The 18,211-nt window shown below is 45.1% G+C and overlaps 1 protein-coding gene across 3 annotated transcripts in view; it reads left to right on the top strand.

The window, feature by feature from the left end:
* The window catches only part of PDE7B (phosphodiesterase 7B), a 170,220-nt gene that overhangs the window by 86,189 nt on the left and 65,820 nt on the right, over positions 1 to 18,211 (top strand). Inside the window, exon 1 of one of the 3 annotated variants that reach the window (XM_063390317.1) lies at positions 2,010 to 2,517. The exons of the other annotated variants lie outside the window; for them this stretch is intronic. Within the exon in view, the coding sequence (XP_063246387.1) occupies positions 2,280 to 2,517 (238 nt within the window). The 5' untranslated portion in view covers positions 2,010 to 2,279. Of the gene's footprint in view, positions 1 to 2,009; positions 2,518 to 18,211 lie in introns of those variants that run through there. 3 annotated transcript variants of the gene reach the window in all.

Raw genomic sequence — 18,211 nt, 5'->3', positions numbered from 1 at the left:
AACACTTAAATATTCAGATATTCATTTAAAAATTAGTCTGGCCATGTGTGACACAATGTCTGGTATCTTTTTTCATAGAATCATCATGGTTGAGAAAGATCTCCACGACCATTGAGCCCAGCCTTTGGCAGTACTCTACCTTGTCAGCTAAACCATAGTTCTAAGTGCCATTTTCAGTTATTTCTCGATCACTTTTTGCATCCAGTGAAGCTAGGAATGGCAGCCTCTCTTTCAGAGTGCTCTGGCACTTCTGCTCTTTGCCTCAGTGGGGACCGCAAGGCACAGAGGTAAACAAAGAGGAAGAACAATAGCTGAAAAATGTTACTGCAACTCCTTGTTGCACAAAACCAAAATGAAGTAGTTGGGGTGTACGGTTTAAACCACCCAGTATGCAAAGAGTCTTCAAAGTCTTCTGGATTTCAGTTGCCTAGTTTATCCCTTTTTCATAGGAACAGTGCTTGAAAGAGTAATTGCACAAGACACACCAATATGAAACACCTAAAATATCACAATAAGCCATATGAAAATAAAATTAATTTGCCTTTCTAGAAAATTATAAACACAGATTATATGAATGTGTCAATGCTTGTGCTACTGCACTGCATATCATCTATTTCTTTGTTCTTAACTCCTTTGTTCAGTGAGTCAGGATATCCTGATACAAAAGACTGCAAAATATCAGCACAATAACAACAATACTACACTACTTTTGAAGTGCTTCATCATTTTCAAGGCAAAGCTACCACGTGTAGAAGGCTAGAAGTATGGCTCTGCAGTCTGCAATCAAAACTTTAGCAAACCATTAGAGTTGTCAGTTTGAGGCTGGAACATCAAGATAAGCAAGGCAGAGCTCATGTAACAGGGGAAACAGATTGATGTTAGTATGAGGACGAAAGACTTGTGCACTCTGTTTTCTACATGTAAGGGTGTTTTCCTTTCAGTCCATTCTCTTGGCTTCTTCTCCTGTGCAAAGGAAGATCCTGCTTGTTTGACGGTTTACTGTTCCATCTGGAGAGAAGGCAGAACATTGAATGTAGCCCAAAGACAAACCTGTTAACTATGCATGCTAGGGAATGTTATAATGCCCACTAAAATCCCATTAAATAAGTCTTCTGCAATTTTACTGAAAACTAGGTGTTGTTGCAAGAGCTGAACCTCTGCCCCTCCGCTGTACGCTCTGCAAACTAAAGGGCAGACCAGTGCCACGAGCAGGCTAAAAGGGAGAGATCCTATGAAGTCAGCATAAACGTTGTGAAAATCGCATGGCCCCTCCGGGCTCGGGATCCCAGGAAGGGCCGGGTGCTGCTACAGGGTCTGGCCAAAGGCAGCCCACCAGCCCGGGGAAGCCCTCGCTGACAGCTGTGCAGGCCCAGCACGCCACCTCTGCTGCTGCATGAGACAGGGCATTCCCCCGGGCGGCTTTGCCTTGTTTTTAAAGATTAGCGATGAATAATTGCCTCCTCGTCGTACTCTGGGAGGGACCGCTGCCACCAAGCACTGTCCTAACGTGAACCCGTTTCAGGTGGAGCTTTACAGCCGGAGCGATTGCGGGCGCGGGGCAGACCCCATAGCCTTTCCCAAGCCCGTCGTTTCAGCAACTCGTTCCTCTCCGACCCCTCAAGCGCCGGCACTCCCGCTGCCCCTCCGCGGGCCCGGCCGGGCTGGCGAGAGCGGGTCAGGCGGGGGCCCCGCTCGCCGCCGGCGCACCGGGGCTGCGCTCCCGGCCCTCGCCGCGTCCCGTGAATCACCGCCCTTCCTCCCGCCGAAGGGCAGCCGAGGTGACGGCGGGCTTTGACTAAGAGGCCAAAACCCCCACCGGCTCCGCAGCCAGCTGGGCGAGGAGGAAGGCGGGGCGGCGGGGGCTCCCCCACGGCACCACGGCAGGGATAAAGTCAAAGTGTCTCCGCCGCGGCGCTTAGCGGGGTGTGAGCTGCGGCCGCCCCGAGTGCCGCCCGCAGCAGCGGCCCGAGCCCCCGCCCCCGGGTCCCGGCGCCGCGCCGGCATGAGCGGCGGCCCCGCGCCTGCCCGGCAGCCGCTTCGCCCCGGCTGCAGGCGCCTGGCGGCGGGCTGAGGGCGGGCTGAGGGCGCGCAGCGCCGGGAGCCCAGCGCGGCCGCCGGAGCCCGGCGCTCCTTCCTCCCGCGGGGCCGGGGCCGGGCGCGCCCCTGGCGAGGCGCGGCGGCGGTGGGCAGCCGGGCGCCCTCGCCCCGCTCTGGATGCCCATCGCGGCTGCTCGGGCCGGGGGGTGGCTGCGGCTCCCCGGCGGGGGGCGCGGGCCAGGATGCCGGTGCTGGAGCGCTTCTTCCCCGCGGCAGAGCCGGGCAGACGGAGGAGGACGGGAGAAGAGCCGATGCCCTTTCCCATGGGCAGCCTGCCCGGTTATCAGCAGGGGACCCTGGCCTGGGACTTGCCCGAGATGATCAAGATGGTAAAGCTCGTTTGGAAATCCAAGGGGGAGCTCCGCGGGGCGAAGCACAGAGGCGTTTTGGAGAGCGAGGATGCCCTGGGCGGTTCGGCAGGTAGGTTTCCCCCGCCCTGCCGCTCGGGGAAGCTGCGGGGCAAAAGCGGCAGTGAGCTGGGGCTGGCGGGGAGCCGCGGCCGGAGCCGGACCGTCCCGTCGTGGGGCAGAGGCGCCGGGGCCGCCCGAGCGAGCGCGGCCGGGCGGAGAAGGAGCCCGTGCTCCGGGCAGCTCCCGCCGCCGCCGCCGGGACGCGCGCACCCGAGTTTGTGCCGCGCTGGAGCCACGTCACTTTGCGATGGCGCTCCCCGGTCCAGTCTGTTGCGTGGTTTTGTACGCGGGGTGATAAAAGCTCGGCTGAAAACCAGAGCGAGCGGCTCCGCGGCTCGCAGGCTGAGTGCCGCCGGGGCAGCCGGGCTCAGGGCTCGCCCGGCCGACGCGGAGCTCCGCAGCGGCGGCCCCGCGGTCAGGGTGGCGGAGAAGCGGCGCCCCGGGGCCGCGGGCAGCCCGGCCGCTGCGGGAGCTTTGCCGGCTGTGTTGGCCGTGCCCTTCCGAGCGCATGGCCTCGCCCAGCGCCAGACCTCTCCCCGATCTGTGCGTGCGCTGGGCTCTTCACAGAGAGCCCAGCTTCCCTTGTGCAAAGCGGAGCGACTCCCTTACGGCTTGGGTTTTGACAGCCACCACTGTTACAAACTTGAGAAACGCCGCCCTATCCCACTACTTTCTCTTTAAACGTGGTGTATTACTGGGTAAAGAGCACGTGTTTTTTCATTAACTTTATAAATCTTGTCTGTCAAGTTTTTTTCCGATCTCACTAACATATGGCACATCATCACATGCTTTACTGAAGTCCGGGTTAGACCTGCAGCATTTTCATTTAGTAGAGATGAGTTTTCAGGTTAGCATGGTACTTCTGATCAGTTGATTCTGCATCTTAACCTGTGCTCCGCATTTGCTTATGGTTGGAAACCTCTTGCCTTCTCTTGAAGTCAGGCTCATAGGCCTATAGTTGTTTCAGTATCAGTTGGTAATTTTTTATTCTCCTGTAATTGCACTGGTGTGATTTAGTAGACTTAATGAAACTGTGTGGCTTGTTTATTCAGAAGTCTGGATTACCTCGTCTCTGCGACTTGGTCACGAAGTTCTTCTGATGCATTCAGTCTTCAAACATTGTGCCTTCACCTTCTTTGGTGTATCTGTTATTGATATGTATTATCTACAGTATTTTGTACCCAAATAATTTCATTTCTTATGTAGAATCACCTCTTTGTAGGTGTTTTGAAGTGCTTGTTGTGTGTATGTATGTATGTATTCTCCATAATTGTACATATAAACTTGAATATTAAACAGGTATCAGTCTATCACTTTTGAATGCCTGCTAAGGTTGGCTGATTGGTCATTGTATGTCTATTATTTAAAATGTGTGCGGTTTAATCAAAAAATGCTTGGTCCACTTCCATTTTGAAAAAGGGGAGATAGGCTCTGGGGAAGATGTAGAATCTGTCACCTTACTCTCCAGGGAGTAGGGGGACAGATTGTACTTCTTCCTCAGAGAAGGAAGATGTACAGTCTTCTACACCCTACTCTGAAGGGAATCACTTCAGTTTAAAAGAATAATAAGAGTGATGTGGATAATAAAGAAGGAGGTCATATTGCTCTTTAAGACTTGGAGCAAATCAGCTGGGAATGTACTGCAGCCAACCAGGGAGATTGAGGCTTGTGTGGTGAATGCTGAGTGTTCAGAGATGGACCCTAATTAAGCAGCCTAAGAAATGCTGCATTGCTTACACCTGATGTATGAGTAATGGTGGTTTTTCAGTGCTTGTGTTGTATCTGGTGAAATTACTTTCATTAGGTAACAAATGAGATTCACCTTCAGATTCCTGGAGGCAACTAAAAATGAGCATGAATGTACAGAGACAGATTAGTCCACTAGCAGGATGTGAGTAACTTGCATTTACTCAAATGGCCATTACTCGTATCCTGTGAGGGGACAGTCCTCTTCATGGTGCCAGATCCTATTTCATAAAGGCAGCTGACTTGCACCAGTACAAACCAGGGCAGAAGATGACTCTTAACTCTAAACACTTTAAATACGAATCATCAGACGGTTTGAGTGAACCAGACCTGGGTTGCTGGTTTTTCCTCCTCAGCAACAGTCATCCTAGTAGTTTTCCCTCTTGTGGTTTCATTTTAGTCACTTTAAGTACATTGGGGTATGTGGGAAAACCAGTAAATGCTGAAATCTAGTATACTTGAATAAGTGCAGAGTCAAAGAATGCAGAAATGGGAAGAAGAGATAATTGTTTGGAAGGCTCAGTAGTTTGAGGTATTCAGCTTCATGTTTGTGTGGTGTTTTTTGCATGTTTGATTCCTAAAAAAAAAAACCAACAACAAAACTTAATAACTTTTATCTTATAAAAAAGGCAGTACTTAGTCAGGAATCAGATTTTCTTCAGGTGAAGTTGAAGCAAATAACTTCTGCTTGAGGTACTGCTAGCTAGGCAAATAAAGGTTGATTGTTCAGTAGCAGAGTTCACAGCACTTTCCACATCAAGGGCTTTTTCATTTGAATTTGTAAGTATTCATGTGATAACTCATGTTCTGTTATCACATCCTCATGAAACTACTTTGCTTACAGTAGAAGAGGAAATAGATATGAATTCTGGAAGGAAACTGTCAGGATTTCTGGCTCAGTTGATCAGGTTAATGCAGATTTAGCTAAGCAAATTTCTTTTCCTTGTCCAGATGATCAGACTGGGCTTTGGGCTGGCTTTCTAGAAAAGTCACAACCCTGTTAACCATAGATAGTGTGGAGGAGGGAGAGCTATATCTGCACATGATGTCAGTTCTGTGGATGGCAATGTCTTGGGGACCCATTTAACTGTAATTTATACCACGATCCCCTTTCCTGAGGTAGGAGTAGAGAGCAAAACTATCTGTGTGTCCTGGGCTCTCATATGTAACAGCTATATCTGGGTCTTTCATCTTCAGTACCGAGAATAAGCTACTTAATCTCCCTGCAGAAAAAGGGGTTTGCAATACATCATGCAGCATATAGTTGGGATGAATGAAGAACTTGGGTTTCAGTGACCGCCTGCCTGGCGTTTCTAATGATGATTTATTTTCACTTCCAAAGCAGTAAAACTCTCATCTTGAGCCCTCTTGTTGCACTGCTTTTTAATGTTAGTATCAATTAAGACTACAGACCTTTCTCCTGCTCCTGGCCTGATGTTGCTTAGTAACTTTTTTTTCCCCCCACGTTTCAATCCCTGACCAAATCAGCACAAAACTGACATTTTTTTGAAGACTCTCTCTGGCTGTGCCAGAAGCCATTTCTGTGGGAAATGGGTATAATTTGATGTTATTCCATACTGTGTTTCAAATAGATTATTTGCAAGCCAGTGCCTTTTACTTGAATAAAATAACGGCATGTGTTGATTTTATTACAGTTGGATTATTCAAATAATTCTGATCTGAAACTTTGTTGATCTCTAGGAGGGAACTGTGTTCTGTTTATGACCCTAACTTTCTTATCACCCTCCCCTAGAGTTCAGCAGTAGCTTTGCATATCAAACTAACCTGATCAGGGAACAGGTACAGGTTTGCCTCCGAAAGTCTTCGTTATGAGCATTAGCAACCTCTTAAGCTTAAAGTGATCATCCCAGATAACTCCAGAGAGATTTTCTGTACTGAATCTTGCACATGTGCAGACTTGCAAGACTTTGAGAGAAGGTGCAGTGCTACTAAAAATTACCGAGGTCTGTTGAGACACTGTGGGTTTTTTGAAATAACTCTGAATGTTTTTTTCCACTTACCTCTTTCTGTTGGTGTATGTTTTCTCAGAAATGTAAGTTCTGATTCATGTGTGCATCATGCTTGTTGTTAACTGGTGAGTCCCTTTGCCATGAGTTGGAAAAACAGGCAGGTACCACACATCACTCCTATTACAGTTGGGAAAATCTCCACCAGTTATTGGTGTGTCTGTTTACTTCTCCTCTTCAGTTCAGCAGTCTATTCAAAGTTTCTTCTTTCTCTTTCAAACCTTAGAGCTGTCTGCTGAGCAATTTTGTGATACACCTGTTAGAGAGGTCAGGTCAAATCATGTCTGTTTCCTCAGTGGTAGCTTGAAGGTCTTTCTTAGAGTAATTCACAAGACTCCCAAAGATGTAGTTCTTCCATAGTATCCCAAGAAACATGCTTTCTACTTAATTTTTCTTTTGTATTTAAGAATTTTTATCATACAGTGCAATAGCTTTGCTGTGCATGTTAAAAGAAACCTCATGCTTTTGCTTCCTATCATTGCTAATAGAATCACAAAATTATTTGAGTTGGAAGAGACCTTTAAAGACCATCTGGTGTCAACCACCTGGCTGTGGGCAGGGAAACCTTCCCCTAGACCAGGTTGCTCAAAGTTCCACCCCACCTGGCCTTGAAGATTTCCAGGAACTGGCATCCACAGCTTCTCTGAGCAACCTGTTTGGGTGCGTATTTGCTGAGTCGTGTTTAATTGTGACACCTTGAAACCCATGCCTGCATTTGTAGCTCCGCTGCAATAACTAATTATCATAAAATCTTAAAATTTAAATCTGCAAGTTATTGAGAACCAAACGGAGGTTTGGCTAACAGCTTGAAAGCTCGTAGTTTTGAGTATTTGGTGCTGAGCATGTAGGTGCCACAAATGTAGATCCTGTAACAAAGCGTGGGAGGCATCAAATAGCATTGTCTTAGCATCTGACCAGTCTCCTGTGTTCCTGTTTAGATTGAAATCAGTTTTGTTTATGTCCAGCCTTCAGATGCACAGCAGGCAGGAAGGCAGCTTGCTATATTTTTCTGAGGTTAGGTTTTCTTCTTTTTTTTTCACTTCTATTTTTATGTTGAGACTTATTAAATCCATTACACTTAGAAGGACAAAGAATGTGAATTTGATAGGATCAAGACTACCTGTGGCAACTTTGCTCACTGACTGTTGTGTTGAAAATCCTGCCCCTGGGAACAAGAAATATGCTCTTCTGTATTTCATGAGGAGCTGGTTAAATCAGTGGAACTATGTGTGATGGTCTTATTAATAACAGTGAAATTAGACAGTGTGCTGTACCACTTCTGTAGCATGTGTATATAGACCAAGAGAGAAAATTCAGACCACCTCTATGGGTAATGCTGTTCAAACACAGCTCTTCAGTTTACTGGCTGAACATAAATTATTAAAACATAAGATTTGGGTCTGGGTTTTTTTCAGAAGGCTATACTAATTAAAGAATTGGCTTCAAAAATTCAAATAAATAATTTTGAGATGTTAAATCATGGTCACCGCTCAAATTCTGGTCTTTGTTTTATACCTACATCTTTATTTTGAAGTGCGCTTAAAATGTAGTGTAGAAAGAAAAGCTGAACTGATATTAGAAGTCTTTCATTTTGAATATGTCAAAATCAGCTTATGTGAGTGTGTTTGTCAGTTGAAGTCGTGTTTCTTTTGTAAGTGAAAATTTTCTACTTAATCACTGTTCTTAATCACTCTCTTCATTCTTATGTAAATTTTCTGGTGTGGATTTGTTGGGATTTTGGGATATTCAGAGTTAAGTTGGAAGTGACCTTTAAGATGAACAAGTTCAACCACTGCCATGTCCACCAAAGTAAGAACTAGACCAGGGGTAAACAGTAGAGAAGAAATAATGTGAAAATCTCACTGATTTCTAAATGGTCTTTCAGTTCAGCCTGGCTGGCACATTTTTTGTTTGCTTTATTGTGAATGCTGGAAAACAAAATTTATTTGCAGAATTATTTAGAGAAGCTCTTTGAGCAGCTGTTCAGCTATGTACAGCCACAAAATAGAGAAAAAGATTACAATATTGTAGAGCTAAGACTTCAGGATAAAGTTAGGAGATAAAACATAATTGCCCAGGTTGGATGTTGGCCAGCATGAAGAAGGGAATGGGACTGGTGTGCTAGGAAAGTGACAGAGGTTTATTGGTCTGTCAGCTCAAGAGACAAATGAGCAGTCTGCTGAAAACTGTAAATACAAATAGAGCAAATTCCAGTGAGCTGTGTAATGGTGGCCAGATCTGTTGCTTTCAATGAAAGTGTTCTAAATACTAGGAGCCAAAGACGTGGCTTTATACATAAAAATATTGTTTCTAAAGGAAAGGATGGAAAAGCTACTACACTGTAATACAGAGCTGGGGGGTTGGGGTGCTGGGGGAGGGTGTTGTGTGCTTGTTTACTTCATTAGGGTTAAAGGTGATAGTTTTTTTTTAACTTTGGTAAATTGACTCTAAAGTTCTCTGTAGTCTGTGAAGAATTGAACTGATAAGCGGCCAATGATAGAAAGCAGTGGTGATATTAGCCATGCCTGCCTAGTGGTGGTGGCTTTCTGTATTGCTTAAATGTTGTGAGAGAAATGTATCAAAAGCATTGTGGTAGGCTCGGTATTGCATTCCAACTTCCAAAGTAGGAAGCACGTTGTATGCAACGTGCTTGCTGTTTCAGCGCTTTTTCATAACAAACTTAGTTTGTGATCTGTCATACTTAATAGAGTTTGCTTGGAGACACGCATCCCAGACAGCTTTCTGTAGCCCTGCTTCAGGAACTGTGAGTTTGGCTTTCCATCCAAAGAAAAAGGGTGTCCACGTCACCATTTTCTCCACTATGACCTATTCACACCCCCTCCCCAGAGCTCTGCTTTCAGAATATGCTAAACCATGTTACCTATTATAATAGCTCACGTCACATGCTGCCCCACCACTGCCACGTTTCCAAGGGCTGTCTTTACAAATGAGCAAACCTGTCTGAATTGGAGTTGTCCTGCAGGAGCTCCCTGGTGTCACCTTTGAAAAAAGTCAGTTGTCCTCAGGGTGATTCTTCACAGCAATTATGTGTCTGGTTCTGGCCACAGAACTTTCTAGTTCTCCTGTCTTCCTTTTGTCCGACTAAAAAGTGAAACACTCTTGAGATATCGAGCTAAAAATACGCTTTGACATTTGTTAAAAATTTTTTGTAAGTCATCCTTACCTTGTTCAAAAAGAGCATTCAGCCTACTAAATTATGGGATAAATTACATTAAGTACTTGACTGGCCCATGGTGTAGACTTGCAAATGCAGGCCAAAAGCTCTTGTTTTCTTTTTTTCCTCAGCTTGCAACATACAATTTCTTCTGTCACTGTTATGGCTAGAAACAAACAAACTCTGTATGAGAGAAGGAATAAATCCTTCTTGCTCACCTCCTGGATAAAGTATTCTTTTGGCTCCTCTGTGGACTGCCAGCTGTGGTTTTCCCTGAAAAGGTTGAATGTGATATGTTCTAAGGTGTGTACAAAGAGAGAGGTCCAACACAACAAGGATTTAGCAGGCTCAAGAGTATTTGCTGTCAGATCTGCCCCTTATTACAGTAGCAATAGAGGCAGACCCCTTCCATTGCTCTTTAAACAGAATATCCTGAAATTCAGGTATCCTTCAAATTTCCCTCAGAAAATAAAACTTTGCCATTGACCTTTGCCAGTTTATTTATAATCTCTGGGAATGCAGTGCTGTGGAGAGTTCTCCCCAGTCCCAGGATCCGAGGTCCTGTTTGAAGTTGCAGTGAAGCCAGGGACAGTCTTCCCATGGACATGGATGGCCTGTGTTCTAAACCAGGATGTTCAGTGTTACTTTTAGGTAAAACCCTGTGGAAGGTGTCTCTTTATACACACGAGAGTATTTGGAGAAATTGCTGTAAACTTCCCAGCTCTGATCCCTTCTGAAAGGGAAGTGTGCAAAACTCCTACTCTTCCTGTGGGAGAGTAGGAAATCCTTTCATCTGTAGCCAGCTCTGGCTTGTGTGGAGGTAATGCCCTTCAAATATTGCTATCTCAGTGTTCTCCTGATATCCCTGAGCTAAGGTAAGGACAAAGTATTAACCCAAAGGCCTACTTAAGAGATGCTCTGTGCAGGTGCAGTTACAAGTGAAGCGTTATCCTGGAGGATTTTCAGAATGCCCTGTGCTGTGGCAGGCATTGCTTCTTTCCTGCTGCTTAAGCACTGCCTTGAGATTGAATGCTTTGTTTTCAGCTGCTGGAATTACAGATCAGACACAAGAATAACTCTAAACAAAGTACTACACAATAGTGTTTGAACACTGCTTTTGAAAGTTAAATCATAAAGTAGGTTCATCAAGTAGAAGAAATACGTTTTAAGCTTGCTGGAACTGTGTTCCACAACAGTCAAAAACTAGTGTCTACACAGATGGGCCAGGCGAATATTGAATTAAAAATCATACAGAATAATTGGAAAATGCAGGGGCAGAACATTTCTTCAGCCATCAAAATTTTGACACACGGTGCCGAAAACACCTTTCATACACAGTCCACTATCCTGTTTTTAATAGCTATTGCCTAAGTTCTTCCTTGTCTAATAAGTGCTTCTGTGAGTGAGCTTTCTGATCCTTCCGTTAGTTAAAGTTATCCACAGCAATTCCTGGGGGGGCTATCTCTGCGTGTTATCTGGGTTAGCAGGAGACTGTGTTCACTGAAGCACCCAGGTGCTTATCCAGATAGCTCTGTTCTGAACTTCGCTTATCCAAACATCTTCCAAACAATTCATGTGTGCAAAACTTAAACTGGAAATCTTGTAATCACAGGCTTTCATGGAAAATTTCTTATTTCCTGCTTCCAGCCTGAGTGGATATACTGCAGGAACAGCTGCCTTCACAGTAATTGGTCAATTGCATTTCTAATTCCAAGTGGAACTGAGAGAATAAAGGGGTGAGAGAGACTAGGATTTTGAGAAATGCCAGGAAAAAACGATTTGATCCAGCTTGGAGTTTGCATGCAGGTTTGTTTCATTAAAAGAAGTGGGGAGAGGAAAATAATTCTTCATTCCCTGCTTGCAGATTATTTTAGTGATACAGATTATATTCAGGCATACTAACAGCAAGAAGCAGAAAATCACGTGCAAGAGATTCTAAACTTTATAGGTGCTGCACAGCTATTGCACTTGCTTTCTGTTCTTCCTGGAAGCACTAGTGAATGTGCATTTCATGTTCTTATTTGGCAATGACAGCTAGCTGAATAACTTAGTACTGGTAATATCTCCGAAATGAACTCATTTCTGTGTGTGTAACAGTCTGTGTGTTGCTTTCCGTGACCACTGGAAAAGAGACTGAGGAGGGAAGAATTTATTGCACAGCTGAGAACTACCACCTAAAATGGTAGGCTTTAGGTGCAAGGCTTTTAGGTGAGACACTGTCAGCATACACTTCCAAGCAAGGTCAGTTTGAACATCCTGCTTAGAGTCAGCAAACCGAGTGCTCTCAAGAAAGCAGAGCAGCAAGGAGCAGAGCACACCTAGAGGAGGCAAGCAAATGGGTAGGAGTTGGAGGGAGAGATGGTAATTTCTTCAGTGCTATTTAGTCCACTAGCATGTCCCCAGTTTAATCCCAAGTTCCCTCCTTGTCAGTCATGAATAAGGCAGCAATCACTGCTGGTATAAGTGCTGGCACAGCTTTTTGCCCATCTTCGTTCTGTCAAGTTGTCCTGCCCTCTCACTGGAAACCATAATTGCAGATGTGGATAAGGGCATGGTGACACAGATGAGATGGGCTTGATGCAGTCCTGCATTGACTCTCAGAGACTTCTTTTTTTAAGGAGCATGTTGTGAAATACGGTGCATCTGTTTTTCTAGCTTCATGCATCTCAGCCAAAGTGATGAAAATATCAAGGATAGCAACTCAAGTTACAGCAGCATGCAGGTTTATGCTGAAGATGTGCTGCAGGCAAGAGCATAAGGAAGCTGTTACACGATTATAATAGTTCAGCTTAATGAGTAAGTAATCAGAAGGTTTCAGTATGATATCTTCTCTTTCTTCCTGAGTACTAGTTGACTTACCCCTTGTAAAAGTGAAAGGGATAGTAGGACTTGTGAGGTGAGTGCAGACAACATACTGCATGCAAGGTGAAGTGCAGCAAATAATAAGTAGCTTAAGACAGAAGTGTGCCTGAAGACCCTGTTTTGCCTGGGGAGAAAATAAGAGTCAGAAGTATGGGATTTCCCTGTCAGAACTGGACTGGGCTGTGTTCACTGAGTGGTCTGCTTGGGTTACCTGTTAGAAATGTGTGATCCTTGACAAGATTTCGCAGATCATCAGTAGAACCTGGATGCTCAGATCTTCGCTAATAACTAGGTCTGAAGATCTGCTTCAAGATAGAGGCCTGACTTAAGTGTCAAGGAAGCTACCTGGTTTGTGCCAAATAAATGCTTAAGCTACCTACAAAATACTATTCTGGTTTTCTAAGATACAGTCTGTCAAATGTCATCATCTACTGAAATCACATAGCTGTTAAATCATAATTACATTAAAGAGATGGAATTCAGAATAAAGTTATAACCCCTAACCAGGCAAACTCAGCAAGCCAGTTTCCCTGTGGACCAGCAGTAGAATAGATCTTCCCCAGTTCCAGCCAAGCACATCCTTAAGTATCTGCTAAGTAGCTGGCAAAACAGAGGAAAAATTAAACTAACTTTGCTAATAGTGAGCTGGAATTCTTGTAATGAAAATGCAAGGTATCTTATTTAAATGTTGGCCCCTTGACAGAATCTGCACCACAAGCCTCACAAGACTGTCACTAATCTTTTTGTAGGTACCGTGTAGCCAAAAATGTGCTGATGTCTGGCTTTGCACAGACTAGAGACCAGGGAGATTATATGTTTTGAATAGGATCAAATGACTAGAAGGGGAGAGCACTCTATACTTAGCTGTCTTGTCATACAGACAGAAAAACATTTTGCATGTGACCTTGTTAACAGCATGAGTTAAGAGCAACACTATGAATTAGAGGCAGAACTACTGAATCTTAGATCATCATTGAGAATCTGTGTTTTTCTGGTCATCTGCTTAATTTTTTGCCCCCTGTTCTCCTATTTTGACCTCAGTTTTTATGCTGACTCTAGATATCATGGAGAGATGAGGGTGAGAAAAATCACCAGGCCAGTTCTCCTCCATTTTAGAAAAGCAGAGCAGCAGTTCAATACAGGATTTCCTTTTCGCCATCACTGTCAAGTCCTCGATTTTTCTTAATAGTCATTTGTTCATACTGCAAAGTCTGTCCTAGTGTACTCCTCAGCTGCCATGCCTTTGAGCATCTTTCCAAATTATTATGACCAGACTGACTACCTCACTGCAAGTTAGTTCTCTTCTGTTGCAATCATGTCTCTGTCCTCAACTGGTTCCCACACCTGCAGTCTTAATTGCCTCTTCTCTATTTTAGATAGTCTTTGAAACCTTGCCCTCCTGTAGCCTCCACCTCTGTGCACAGTACATTTTCACTGATACTTCTTTCAACAGCAAATTGGCATCCCCTGTCCCTTGCACTCCCTCTTCCCCCTTGTTACAGGCAGAATTTTATTTAATGCTCCTTTCCTTTAACAAAGGCTGGCACATGGTAGATAAGGCTGTGTCCTGTCGGAGTCTGCAGACAGTTGATGTCCCCTACAAATATAGGTTGCTATGTCACTGTATGAATGGCTTGTGAAATGCCCCATAAATACCTGTTCCCTGGCTCAAGTCAATAGAACTCCTGTTTTTCCCCAGATAGCACCCCACACTTTATTTTAAATGGGGAGGCTGAAGCTATGGGGATGACTGTCATGGTGCAATGCTTCTAACCAGCAGCTGTTTAAATTATGTGTCTCAGCTGGGAGGTGTATATGCAGTGCCCTGCATGAGCTTCTGCTTTACCTTTGTCCAGAAGGAGCGAGCAGATACCGAAACTTAATTTTCTATGGAAGCCTCATTGTACACTGGGTCACAAGCATTGCAATCACCAAAACCCTATGGCTTGTAGGAGTCAGCAGCTTTCCCAAGTGAACTGGTATGGTGCTACCAGTAGAAACTTGTTTCGCCTTAATACTGTTGCTCAAAAGTTCTGCTCCTGTTCCCAAACCCATCTTTATATCAAGAGAAGAGCCTCAACCTCTTCTGAGTGAGCACAAGCAGGGCATGCAGCAGCAAAACTTTGTATCTTACCCAAATTTATCTTATAGTTAAGAGTCTGATAAAGTAACACAGAGCCATCAGAGCCACAGGGGCAGAAGTAGAAGGAGCAGAGATTAAATAAAAAAAGCAGCGTGACAGTAAAAAGAAAAGCATGTAAAAATATGAATACCAGACAGATGGCTTGGGTGTGGAGCACAACTAATCCATGGGGTATCAGAACAGTTGGATGACTGTTTTAAATGCTCTTTAAAGAGGGAAACCGGTAATTGAACTGGCTTGGACAAGGGTAGAGCAAAAATAAGCTGCACTGAAATGAGGAAAGAACAATTTCTTAGACATCCCTTATGTAGTGCTACGTTGCATTACAAATCGTAGAATGGTTTGGGTTGTAAGGGACTGCAGAGATCATGTAGTTCCAACCATGGGCAGAGACACTTTCCACTAGGCCAGGTTTCTCAAAGCCCCCATCCAACATGGCCTTGAAAATTTCCAGGAATGGGGCATCCACAGCTCATCTGAGCAACCAGTTCCAATGTCTCACCACCCTCGTAGTTAAGAATTTATTTCTTATGTCTAATCTCAACCTGCCCTCTTTCAGTTTGAAACAATTTCCCTGTTCTGTCATTTCATGCCCATGTAAAAAGTCCCTCTCCAGGCCTTTAGGTACCAGAAGGTGCTATAAGGTCTCGCTGCAGCCTTTGCATCTCCAGGACAGCCCCAACTCTCTCAGCCTGTCTTCATAGGAGAGGTGCTCCAGCCCTGTGACCATCTCTGTGTCCTTCCTCTTGCTTTGACAGATCCATGTCCTTCTCATGTTGGGGGCCCCAGAGCTGGATGCAGATGATGTCTCATGAGAGTACACTGAAGTGGCAGAAGCACCTCCCTTGCCCTGCCAGCCACACTGCTTTTGATGAAGCCCAGCACATGGTTGACCACCTTGGCTGCAAGCTTACACAGCCCAGTCATGCCAAGTTTCTCAGCCACCAACACATCCAAGTCCCTCTCACAAGGGCTGCTCTCAGTCCATTCTCTGCTCAGCCTTGTGCTTGGGATTGCCCTTATCCAGGTGCAGAACTGTGCCCTTGGTCTTGTTGAACTTGGTGACATTTGCACAGGCCCACTCCTCAAGCCTCTGGATGGCACCCAGAGGTGTCATCCAGAGGCTTGAGATCCTAGGTCTGGGTTAAGGTCCCTCTGGATGGCACCCTTTCCTTCTAGCATGCAAAACACACCATAGAGCTTGGTGTTGTTGGCAAACTTGCTGAGAGTGTACTCAGTCCCACTGTCCACGTTGCTGACAAAATTATGGAATAGTGCTGGTTGCTAAGCGAACCCCTGAGAATGCCACTTGTCACTTGGACATTGAGCTGTCAGCTTCAGGTCTTGGATGCGACCATCCTGCCAGTTCATTATCCACTGTGTAGTCCTTGTGTCAAATCCATGTCTCTCCAGTTTAGAGACAGGGGATCTGTGTGCCAGCATCAACTGCTTTGCACAGATAAATGCTTTGCATGTGTAGATGATGTCAGTAGCTCTCCCCTTATCCACCAATACATTACATTCTAGAAGGCCACCATTTGTCAGCCATGACTTGTCCTTACTGGAGCTGTGTTTGCTGTCATCAATCACCTCTTTTTTTTCCATGTGAGTATTCAGTGTAGTTTCCAGGAGGATCTGCTCCGTGATCTTGCTGGTCACAGAGGTGATATTGACCAGCTTGAGCCTGACCAACCTACTGACACGTAGCTACCAAGGCCTTCTTTGTATCCTTTTTAAAAATGGGGATTTTACTTCCCCTTTTCCAGTTGGTGGGAACCTTACTGAAATGCCACAGCTACTCAAATATGATGGAGAGTGGCTTCACTACTTCATCTGTCAGTTCCCAAAAAATCTAAGTAGCCTGTGAGTGCTGTATAAATCAAAAACTTATTTGAGAGTAAGGGTGTATATCACCTCCACTTCAGGCTGTCATTTTTGAGGATAAAATACGAAATTACTTTCTTTAATGCTTGATATGGATGCTAGTGGAAGGTGGCTTGTGAACAGGAGGCACCAATTCACAAAACAGGTGGTGTTCAGTCCCCTTTGGGGACAGGAGTACTCACTCTTTGAAGAGGAAGGGAAGATGGAACAACTGAAATGGTTTTCTCTGTTACTTCTCTCCCTTTATTATCAAATGTAAAATCTGCAAACAGATGTTACAACGGAACCATGGAAAATCTGGGCAAATACTTAATTTTTCTGTCTCTGTTTACAAGATGTTTCTACAAATAAAGAAACGTGGGGGAAATAATGAAAAAAGCCCCAAATCAAAAGGAGCTGCCTGCCAGCTCCAGTTGCCTTGAGTAGTGTATCTTCCTTACTGGCTTTGAGTGGAAAACTAAACCTGAACGCCTGACCAGCTGAGAGAGGCAGTAAGTCAAACTGGTGAAGAAACACATTGTGATTTTCCCAAATCACCAGTTACAGGCTCTGAAAGTGCAACCTGCAGACTGTTACAAGGAGATGGCCTTCAAAGAGCTGTCTCCACTGCTTGGAAAGGAGAGGTGGGAGGAGGGCGGGTGACCACTGTGTTGGTGTTGGGTTTTCTGTACGAATCTGTTTATGAGGTGCAGAGTGGAGGAAGGAACTGACTTTCTTCTATTTCCTTTTTAGCTGCTGAAGGCATGAACCAATTTACAGGAAAGCTGCCAGGCGTTTTTTTGTTGTTGTTGGGGGGAAGGTATGGAGAACAAAGACTCTGTGTGTAACTTAATGCTTTCTGGGGGAAGTCAGCTAGCATTTAGAGCTCTTCAGTGCAACAGATCAGAAATGAGCTTGGAGTGTCAGCCGTCAAAATAGGCATAGAAACCACTGTAGGAAGCGTGAATTATGCATGAGGCACTCAGAAGCCGCTCAGGGCTGTTGATATGTCACAGGTGATCTGTGCATCCCATCAGTGGTGGTCTGGTGGTGCCTTCTTGATGTGTGGCACCAGGCTGTGTTTCCTGGGCTGCAGGGCAACGTGGAGATGGGGAGCAGAGCTGCGCCTCCGGCTCAGGCAGCTCAGCACATCGAGAGTGTGGCTGTGCAGAGCTAAGCAGGGCCACAAGTGGGGAATCCAAAGGAACTGGTCTTCTTCCACACAGATGCAGCGCTCTTTGTACAACAGAGTAAAGCAGCTTCGGGCAGGAGAGGTTTTGAGCTGCTGTGGCGCCTTTCCAGGAGCTAATAAGAACTTGAAGTAGAGCCCAAGCCCTAAATGCACTTTATTTAGGCTCAGAGTGGCAGTTTCTCTTACTGCTGTAATTGAACAGGAAAAAGCATATAAATTTGTCTTTGAGTTTCTAGCTTTGAAACTGCATGAACTTAGAGACCTTTCATGTTAGTTGACAGGTAAGACGAGGGCCAAACCCTTCTCCTTCTGGATCTGCTTTGCCATCAATGCTGACCTCTGGCAGAGAGACTGTTATGGCTGCTAATGAGGTAAAAACAGTCTGTATCATAGGCTCCTATACAGTTCACCTTTAAAAGCAGCCCGCAGCATGTGGGTACAGATGGATGATAGCTTTGGAAACCACCCACAAGTTCATTAGGTCGTTGAGGTTCAAGGTTATTTAACATATTTAACCTATCTTGCACTGAGGGAGGCTAGGGGTGTTTGCATGCTCCTCTAACATAACAGACTTAGAGGGATGACACCTTCAGCAGCAGGGCAGTTGCTTTAGTAAACCAATGCACACTGAGTACCACCACATAACCTGCCTTACACTTGAAGGCCGGTGACTGCCTGAAAGACTTCAGGTTGTTG

The sequence above is a fragment of the Prinia subflava genome, chromosome 2 (assembly GCF_021018805.1).
Source record: "Prinia subflava isolate CZ2003 ecotype Zambia chromosome 2, Cam_Psub_1.2, whole genome shotgun sequence".
NCBI lineage: Eukaryota > Metazoa > Chordata > Aves > Passeriformes > Cisticolidae > Prinia > Prinia subflava.
Note: the sequence above shows the minus strand (reverse complement) of the source record. Positions and strands in the feature narration are given on the sequence as shown.